The sequence below is a fragment of the Triticum dicoccoides genome, chromosome 5B (assembly GCF_002162155.2).
Source record: "Triticum dicoccoides isolate Atlit2015 ecotype Zavitan chromosome 5B, WEW_v2.0, whole genome shotgun sequence".
Taxonomy (NCBI): Eukaryota; Viridiplantae; Streptophyta; class Magnoliopsida; order Poales; family Poaceae; genus Triticum; species Triticum dicoccoides.
In genome coordinates this window covers 404579577-404590082 of record NC_041389.1, presented here as the reverse complement: position 1 = coordinate 404590082, position 10506 = coordinate 404579577, and the positions used below count along the sequence as shown (strand labels likewise).

At 46.5% G+C, this 10506-nt stretch overlaps 1 protein-coding gene across 1 annotated transcript; it reads right to left on the bottom strand.

Moving 5' to 3' along the window:
• Nucleotides 1-3819: 3819 nt before the first annotated feature.
• LOC119309534 lies at nucleotides 3820-5106 on the bottom strand. The gene has a single exon (XM_037585517.1). It carries the CDS (start codon nucleotides 4909-4911, stop codon nucleotides 3949-3951), a length of 963 nt encoding a protein of 320 aa, XP_037441414.1. The 5' UTR covers nucleotides 4912-5106; the 3' UTR covers nucleotides 3820-3948.
• Between the last annotated feature and the right edge of the window lie 5400 nt (nucleotides 5107-10506).

Sequence of the window (10506 nt, the reverse complement as noted above, 5' to 3'; positions counted from 1 at the left end):
TAGCTACCCCACATGGTCTTCTCGTTCATCAAATGGATGTGAAGACTGCTTTCCTAAATGGAGAGTTGGATGAGGAAATTTATATGGAACAACCAGATGGGTTTGTAATAAATGGTCAGGAAGGGAAATTGTGCAAGTTGTTGAAGTCTTTGTATGGACTCAAGCAAGCACCCAAACAGTGGCATGAGAAGTTTGAAAGAACTTTAACAGCTGTCGGCTTTGTTGTGAACGAAGCTGACAAATGTGTGTACTATCGCCATGGTGGGGGCGAGGGAGTTATGCTTTGCTTGTATGTTGATGAAATACTGATTTTCGGAACAAATCTGAATGTTATTAAGGAGGTCAAGGATTTCCGATCTCGCTGTTTTGAGATGAAGGATTTAGGAGTGGCTGATGTCATTCTGAACATCAAGTTGTTGAGAGATGATGATGGTGGGATTACATTGCTTCAATCTCACTATGTGGAAAAGATCTTGAGTCGCTTTGGCTATAGTGACTGCAAGCCCTCTCCAACACCATATGATGCTAGTGTGCTGCTTCGAAAGAATTGAAGAATTGCTAGAGATCAATTGAAGTATTCTCAGATTATTGGCTCGCTTATGTACTTAGCCAGTGCTACAAGACCATACATCTTTTTTGCTGTTAGCAAACTGAGTCGGTTTGTTTCAAAACCAGGAGATGTGCATTGGAAAGCTCTAGAGAGAGTTTTGCGTTATTTGAAAGGCACTGCAAATTATGGAATTCACTACACTAGGCATCCGAAGGTGCTTGAAGGGTATAGTGACTCAAACTGGATCTCAGATTCTGATGAGATAAAGGCCACGAGCGGTTATGTATTCACTCATGGAGATGGCGCTGTTTCTTGGAAGTCTTGCAAGCAGACCATCTTAACGAGGTCAACAATGGAAGCAGAACTCACAGCACTAGATACAGCTACGGTCGAAGCAGATTGACTTCGTCGGCTCTTGAATGACTTACCGGTAGTTGAGAAACCTGTACCGGGTATCCTTATGAACTGTGACAATCAAACTGTGATCACTAAAGTGAGCAGTTCAAAGGATAACATGAAGTCATCAAGACACGTTCAGAGAAGGTTAAAGTCTGTCAGGAAAATGAAAAACTCCGGAGTTATTGCATTGGATTATATCCAAACGTCTAAAAATCTGGCTGATCCTTTTACTAAGGGTCTATCACGTAATGTGATAGATAATGCATCGAGGGAGATGGGTATGAGACCCACAATATGAGTTGTTCACAGTGGTAACCTATTCTTTGTGATCGGAGATCCCGTGAATTAGATGTGGAAGACAAGTTGTTGGTCAACTGGGAGGAGAGTATCCTTACTGTTAAAATACCACTCCATGAAGATGCAATACTCTCCTAATCTGCATGGTAGGTTGATGTATATCTTAATGTGTTCTAAATGGCTCTTTGAAGCAGAGATGTTGTCCTGCAGAACATCTTTTGAAGAACGCACCTATATGAGTCTGATTGTTAAACGTCGCAACCTATGAGAGTAGGGTTCTCTCTAGTAAACTCATGAAAGGTCACGGAGTATGACGCATAAGCTCCACCCGTGGGGAAGACCCACGGTAGCCACGTATCGGTTAAGGCTTTATGTGAAGCTAGATTCGCAGAAAACTTGCAGTTCAAGGCCCAGACCACTGTTTAAGTTGCTTACTAGTGTAGCGTAGAGTTCTAGGTGGAAGTTCAACTTAACAGTCTCCACTGCAGTACCGGTATATAAAACAGTGTTTCAGAACCAAAGGCAAATTTTGTGTGCCTCTGGGATCTGGTGGGCGATTGCTGGAATTTTTGTCTATTTGGGCCTAGCCCAATAGTAGTTTCAGAAATTCTTAATAAATCCTAGAGGCCCACGCAACCCATTCGTGCAAGGCAAGAGGTGGAACTAAAGTTTAGTCCCACCTTGCTAGTTTAGATGGAGTTGGGCCTCTTTATAAGGGAGGCTCCTTCCCCACTTGTATGAGCATGAGAACAAGAGGGACATCCACGCGCGCTCCTCCTCCGCCGCCCGCCTCGCCACGCCTCGTCACGAGGCGCCGCGCCGCGCCGCGGGTTGCGGGAATGAGCTGAGCCGATGTAAATTTTTGCCACGCTCTACGGGTATACGAAAGGGCACGCGAAAGCTGAAACATTTGAATACGAACCGGCACCTCTTCGCCTGCTGTCTGTTCGTTTCGTCTCCCTCGTTCTCTTCAGCTCCCAGCGCAGCCTCTGGCCTCCTTCTCTTGCGCCTATAAAAGGGAGGTCGCTCCTCCCAGAGAGACGCACCAGAATCTATTCCTCCTATCGCCACAAGTTCCTGAGCACTGCGCTGCTGCTATGTTCTTCCTCATCCCGGCTTGCGGCGTGCACCGCACGTCGGGACAGTAGGCCTCCGAGACCGCACCTTTTGAGTCCTGTACGGGAGAAGGGTGATAAAGTTTTTGGGGAGCGCTCAGCGTGACTACTGGCTGCTTCATCACGGACGATCCGGTCGCCGACGACTACTTCCCCGACGATGACTTCTTCCCCGACGTCCACGACCTCCTCAACGACATGGCAGGCGAGGACACCGACCCCAAGTCCGGCGCTTCTGCTGCTGCTGTGCCGTACGTTTTCTTCTCCTTTCTGTTAGAAGTCCTGCTACAGTTCTTGGCTCTAGTTTCTGCCCTACGTATGTTAGATTCTATGTCATATAAGGAACTTCATCTAGTGTCTGTTCTAGATGTGTTTAGCTCAAGTTCATATATGCAGACGATGTTTACCTTCTCTCTGTCAGATTGCATGACTTGCTTTATATTTGCTATTTTAGTCATGCTTTATCTAATATTTCTGTTAATAAAATCATTCGGTAAATTGCTCATATTTCCAACAAGCTCTAGCTCCACGTGCCTATATATTGAGATAGAAAGCAGTATTTAAATCTCTACTACTTAAAAGAAGGGTAAGGTTTTCATTTTACCTTTCTTCCTACTACCCATTTGTCCAACCTTTCATGGATGTTATAATTATTTACTTACCTTCTGAACCAATTTTACTTTAATTTACTTATCAAACTTCTAATCAAAATATGAGGTAATGCATGATCAGAAATTGATGAATATTTATTTGCACAATCGTATTATTATTGACACATAAATTACAAGCTAACGTGTTAGGATATTTTTTTTTTTGGATTAGAAGGTAGATCGTTATCTACCTTATGCATTCAAAACATGCAAGAATGCCTGGATGACCGAAGTCATTTACATGAAGGTGATGTTAAGCGCCGCACAACATGTGCAGCTGGCCATCACCAAACCATCAGAGAGCAGAAAACAGAGAACATGGGGGGAGGGGGTACAGCTTAAGTAGCGGAGAACAGACTAGCCCAGTGCAGTAGCAGTTCTCTATCCGGCTGGAGACGAGCTCGCATGCTCCATAGGTTGAGAAGGTCAGCAATTTTCTTGAAGGCACGGCCAGCACCCCAGGAGTTCCTGTAAGATCCGTGCGTTTCTGGCATTCCACAAGGCTACGGAGCAGGCAACAAAGGGCACGTGCCATAGTCTTCCATGCGTGGTTCTTGCTTGTTCAGAGCATAGCAGTTCCTGAGCTGCGGCCAAAGATACTGTTGCCTGGTGAAGTTCCAGCTTTGCCCAAACTGCGTAACGCACAGGCATTGTTTAGTTATGTTAAAAAAATAAGTCGCCAAGGGCAATCCATGGCAGCCCAGACAGTCTACCATTCCACACCTTCCGCCACTCACGGAGATAATCGCGAACTGAATCAACGACTGCTGAAGAGTCACAAGATTTGTTCGACTACGTGCGCCCTCGATCAATCAGGTAACCAATAATAAGAAATAAATAGCGCAAAAGAATGTGAATCGCGTACACTTCCGTGGCACAATCAACCACGTCACGGCGAGATTACTTAGAAAATGGAAAATATAAACCACTTGATCGATCACGGCAAGTGGTAAAGATTGGACGGCCTGATCCCGGCGGTGACGTTGAAGTATCTGAAGGCAGCCGCCCACCGGCGGTTGTCCTTGATCATGTGCACGGCGATGGTGTCCGGCCGGAAGTTGTCCATGTTCCAGTTGAGGTCGTACATCCGCGGCCTGAGGCTGTACCGGTTCTTGCCCCGGCGCCCGATGTTGAGCCACTTGCCGAAGAGGAGATCCTCGGGGCCGTGGGTGTCGTTGTGCCGGAGGATCTCCTCGTTGGTGGACACCCAGGTCGCGACGTCCCACGAGACGACGTACCCCATGCCGTGCATGAACTGCATGGGGTCGTCGCCGACGGCGAAGCCGTAGCCGAGGTACATGTCGTCGCGGGGCTTGGGCCGGAGTTCCTCGGCCATGGCGGCCACGCGCAGGTACGTGTCGTCGTCGGTCTTCATCACGTAGTCGTAGGGCGCGTCCGCGAACACCCGCGGCACGGAGGAGAAGTACTGGTGGGTCTTGCCGTCGTTCATGTTCTCGGTGCAGTTGAGCACGAGGACGTCGCCGTGCCGCGCGGCCTCCAGCGCCACCAGCACCCTGTCCACCGGGTCGTCCACGCCGCAGAACACGAAGCGCACGTCCACCTGCGCGTACGCGGGCACCGGCGGATGCAGCGCGTACGCCAGCCGCACGATATCCCGCCGCTCGTGCCGCTTGGGCGTGGTCAGCACCCCGACGAGGAGACGGAACTCCGGCTGCGCCGCCGCGGAGACGACCTTCTCGGCTCCTGACGCGACGGAGTAGCCGTCGGTGCCGAGGCTGGGGCAGAGCACGCCGAGCCCGTCGGAGCGGACGTGGGAGGAGCCGAGGCTGGGGATGACGACCACCGCGGCGAGGAGGCCGAGGGGCACGAGGAGGAGGTACGGGGTGCACAGCGACGAGGCGGCGGGGAATAGCGCCTGCGACGACGAGCTGGTCTTCATGGCGCGTCCCGCGAGATGAAAATGGAACTTGGAAACCCACGTCCACGTGCAATTATAAGCCAGCCATGGACGCGACTAGCACGTACACCTTCGATCAACGTGGGATTAATAATCCGTGTAAACTGTTGGTTGAATCGTTCGCGTGGACACGCGGCCGTCTAGACTGCTCTTCTAGGTCGACAAGGGATCCATCTGCGCCTTCCATCGGATCTTCTTCACTTCTTGTGCATATCAACATTAACACTAGTTAGGAGAGGTGTCAACGTTGAGGGGCATGTTAGGTGGCAGATGGAATGCCTGCAAACAAATAGTCTATTTCAGCTCGCAGCCGGGCCACGATCAATCATTCGTGGTCTGATGCAGATGCCCAGGCATCAAGTATGTATGGCATGGCACGGCAGAGCGGCGAACCCGGTGGCTTGTTGCTAGCTTGTTTGCTTTGCATGATGGAGGCAGGGCAGAGGCAAGAATGGTCGTCGCCGGGGACATGCTAGCTTGTCGGTTGCTACTCACTTTGATACATGACGTGTAGTACGTGGCTTGCCTCGGCCGGCCTGCGTGTGATCGACTATGAGATCTTGCCAACTCGTTGATTACGTTAATAATGGTATGCCCGTGGTTATTGGGGTTTCAGGAAGATTAGAATAACATCACGATGTCAATTTTAATCGCATTGTTTTCCTAGACCGCCCTTTCTTCGATGAAAAGACGACGAGTTTGGCGATATGTTCACGTGTTTTTTATTCTGAAAAATAGCTCACAAGTGTTTTAGCTCACAAGAAATACTTAATGCTACCGTCTAGGAAAAAAGAAGAGGTAAATACACTGGGAATACCTAAATACCTAATCATAAGGATCCTTCAGAATCTTTTCGAGTGCTCATTCAAGAACTACGATCTTTACTTCGAGAACTATTATTTTCTTTGGCCAACGAATGTCGTCAAGAACTCTTTGGGCTTTGGAGACGAACATAGAATACGTCTTTGTGGTAGAACCTTTATCCTGAATCATGCGTCATTGAGACTGTCATGACACGATAAATAAATTCACAAATCGATCAATAAATACACATTTTTAGCGTATCATTTGCTAATTCTCAATCGAATGAGAAGTACTTGAATTTATTGTGAGATTTGAAAGCTATCTTGTCCTACTAAGGTAAAAATCGTCATATGGTGCACTTTGCATGGCACTCTCCCATGTCGCCTTGCAATGGCGAATAGACACATAAAAATTTCTCCTAGTTGTCCAGCTTGTCTCTATGTGTCAGAAGATACAAAGCACTTGTTGTTTCAATGCCAGAAGGCAAAGGAGGTTCAAAACTATTGGGGTTGGATGAAGTCATTAAAAGAGCTTGCATACTTGATATTGCTTTATGCCTGAACATGAGTTGTTTATTTTGTGTCTTTGAAATGCTCTTGAGATGATCGCAATTACTACCTGGTACATGTGGTGGGAAAGCGGAAATTGGTCCATAAGGAGAAAACTCTAGATGCTAACAAGATTTCTATAGGGATTCGTTCTTACGTTAAACTATGTGATTGTTACATTACCAAAAGCTACTATGAAAAGAGGGGGTTGGATCCGACATCGAAATGATTTTTTAAACTTAATGTGGATGCCTCGTTTGATCATGACCTGCTTAGGGGCACGGCTGACGAAATCAAAGGGACGATAAAAGCAAATCATTGCAAGAAGAAATTGAAGAATTGGTTGGTGCACAGATGTCCTGGTGGCTAAACCTTTGACACTTAGATATGGTTTATTCATTGCTCAAAAGGCAGATTGCAACTGCCTCTTTGTTAATTCGGTTAATTTGGAGGTCATTGAAACCATGAAGAATGAAGGACAATCGAGCGGTGGCTGTTTTTACCGATTGCTAGTTTTTGGCTTGTGATTTCTCATTACTAGTTTTGAGCATTGTAATAGAGAAGCTAATAAGGTTGCTTATGAACTTGTTAAGTTGGCTAGATTTTCTTTGACTTTTCACTGTTTTGAGGAGCCTTTGAGTGAAAATGTACCCCGCCTCATAGACAATGTACTTTTTATTTTGATTGAATAAAGTGTTGTGTTTAAAAAAAATACTCCCTCCATCCCTAAGATGTTTTTTGACACTTAGTATCAAAAAACGCCTTACATTATGGGACGGAGGGAGTAGTACTTAAATTTTAGCCAACGCCAAGCCTCATCTATCCGATGTTGTGATCTGCAAAAGATTGTCTTCTTCTGTGCTTTTAGAAACAAACAATTTTTTTAGCTGGGCAAAAGATTTGCCACTTTCATTGAATAAGAAGGAGGTTTAGAGGTTTTTGGCGATAGGCCGAATTACAACACATTACTCTCGCGACATCACATTACTCAAAGAATTTTGCTCCCGCAAGACACCACGACTTTGACTCATCTTTAATTCTAGCAATAAGAACCCCTATAGGCACCGCGGTGTGGCGGAAGACTCGAGCATTCCTCTCATTCCAAATTTCCCACGAGATAAGCATATGAGATACATCATCCCTCGCCAGGTTTGCAACATGTTGGAAGCAATTAGGTTCCACCAATCCTTCACCGAGTCCAGAGCCACCCAGGTCGATGGTGCACATCAAGTAAGCCGAGCCAAGATTTGATCATTCCCCAGACTCTAACAGTGTAGCGACATTGGAAAAGGAGATGGGCTGCCGACTCTTGAGCTTGAATGCATAAGGGGCAAGTATTGCAGTTAGGCCATCCACGTCATTGGAGCTTGTCAGATGTCCAAATCCTATTGTTGATAACAAGCCAAGCAAAGAATTTGCATTTGGGGGGAGCCCAAATCTTCCACACCCACTATTGCATGTCCGTGTCAACTAAACCAAGGAACTGAGCATTTTATGCCGACGCTCTCAAGTAAAAGCCATCATTCGTGAGCTTCCAAGAGATTGAATCGGCCACATCAGGGTTGAGTTGGTCCATGGAAATTTTTCCTCAACGGTTGACGAACTCATTGAGATGGCCAGTGGAGATGATCCCACCGGTATTAACTTGCGTGACCTAGAAGTTATCATGCAAAGCCTTTTTGATCGAAAAACTCTTTCTTTTGGATATATCAAAAATCTCTGGGGCGATGTCCTTGGGTCTTATTCCATCAAATCAAGCGGACTCCCAGAAAGAGGCACGAAGTCCATTGCCAACAAGCACCTTTGTGGCAGCCGTGAAAATGTCATTATCTTTGTCATCATAGGGGTTCCCTAGACGGACCCAAGGCTTCATTGGGTCCAACCATTCTTCCCAAAGCCACCTGATACGCAACGCAGATGCAAATTTTTCCAAATTTAAAATGCCTATGCCACCATGAACTTTGGATTTGCAGACCTGCACCCAGTTGATCTTATATTTTCCACTAGTGAGGCAGTGACCTTGTCACAACCGGCCCAAAGGAAGGCGCGTCATAGGGAGTCAATCTTTGCCATAACCTCAGTTGAAAAGTTTAATGTTGTCATGTAATATATGGCGATGGCCGTGATGATAGACTTGACCAGAACCGCCCTACCTGGAGATCCCATCAGCATGCCCATCCAAGGAGTAAGTTGGGCTACAATTTTTCCTCAAGTAGCTGTAAGTGAATCATTTTCAGTCTTTTAACTGACATGGGCAATCCGAGGTACTTCATAGGGAAGGAGGAGCAGGTGGTTGGGAAGGAATGCAAGGTATCATCCAGGTCCAAGCCCTCACAACGGATGGGAGCAACCAAACTCTTAGTACATTTTGTGAGTAAGCCAGTGACCTTGCCAAAGCATGCAAGAGTATCCACGAAGAATTTGACTTGAGTTTTAACAAGAGAAAGAAAAGAGCGCAACATCATCCGCATAAAGCGAAGCTCCGATCACCAATGCATTTCCTCCAAGTGGGTGTAGATTTCCTTGTTTAATGGCCTTTTCCAGAACATGGTGAAGAGGATCAATAGCTAGCAGATGGCCCAGATCCCCTTGTCTCAATCCACATCGTAAGGAGATGGAACAACCAGGAACTCCATTTAGGAGAACCCACGACGAAGCCGGAGAAAGGAGGGCCGAGACCCAACCTCTGAAGCATGGCGGGAAACCCAAATGGTTGAGTAAGTCATGGAGGAAATTCCAACTAACCGAGTCGAAACCCTTTTTGATATCAAGTTCGAATAGCAGAGCCAGGGTTTTATTGCGGTGGAAGTGCCTAGCCAAGTTGCGCACGCACATGAAGTTGTCATGAATACATCTCCTTTTGATGAAGACGCTTTGTGCTTGGGAAACTAGGTCATCCATGTGGGGTGCCAAGCGGTTGGACGTGACTTTGCAATATCTTTGCAATGGCATGAATAAGACTGATGGGTCGAAAGTCAGAAATGTCCTCATCGTCATCCTTGGGGCAAACATCCGCAGGGTTTAGCCAGTGCAAGTGGGAGGAATGAAGATTTGAGAAGTGGCATACAGCAAGCATGATGTCCATCTTAATAACGTTCCAACATGATTTGAAGAATGCACCTGTAAAGCCATCCGGCCCTGGAGCTTTATCATATGGCATGCCAAAAACAAATCCTTGACTTCTGCCTCACAGATGGCCTCATCCAACTCATGAAAGTCGCAATCTGGAGTAGGCAAGATGTCCCAGTTGGTGTCCGAGTGACGCGTAGGGCCATTTTTCGCTATGCTCTTGAAGTGTCTATGGATAATGTTTTCCTTGTGCTTGTGTTCCGTGACCCAACCACCATTGTGCTTGAGGCGATGGATGAATTTTTTTTCGCCTATAATGTTTAACCCGCAGATGGAAGTAATGGTTTTTAGCATGTCCCTCTTCCACATTAGTTATTCTTGAGTTCTTTCTCTTTCTAGCTTTCTCTAAAACATCCCATCTAATAATCTTTCTCTTGAGCCTTTTCTGGATATCCCATTCGTCATGTGAGAGCTCTTTGTTCTCCTAGGAAAGGTCGAGTAGCGGAATGACCTCAAGGGCCATGTGAAGCTGGACCTTCACTAGTAGAAAAAGGACCTAATATGTGAAACATTAGTACCGGTTGGCATATGAGCCGGCACTAATGCTCCCATTAGTGCCGGTTCAAATGACTTGGCGGGAGGTGACCTTTAGTACCAGTTCTTTGGGAATCTTTAGTACCGGTTCGTGCCACGAACCGGTAGTAAAGATGCTGGTGCCCGGCCAGCACCTTTAGTACCGGTTCGTGGCACGAACCGGTACTAAATAGGTTGTGGCAGGCGCTATTTTTAGTCCCACCTCGCTCCCCTAACAAGAATTTGACCACCTTAAGTATGTTACTTCTCAAACCATCCCAAGCATTTGGTCTTCATTGAACTCTATGTGTAGGATCTGTGGCTGCAATAGGAGTCTTCGCCGGTTCTTAAATCGGTGGTAGATTCCTATAGACGATTTAGATTCTATACAAAAGATCGTTGATGATCAATGTATTTTTTATATGTACTTCTATGTAGCAGTAGCGCGTGTTTTGGCTGAAAGGCGGTACTGATCAATGTATTTTTTTCTGCGTTCAGATGCACAATTTAAAGAAGAAGAAGAAGAGGAAGAGGAGGAGGAGGAAGAGGAGGAGGAGGAGGAGGAGGAGGAGGAAGAAGAAGA

Excerpts from the sequence above, each read along its gene's own strand:
- LOC119309534 (XM_037585517.1), bottom strand. The coding sequence starts at position 4,911 with ATGAAGACCAGCTCGTCGTCGCAGGCGCTATTCCCCGCCGCCTCGTCG.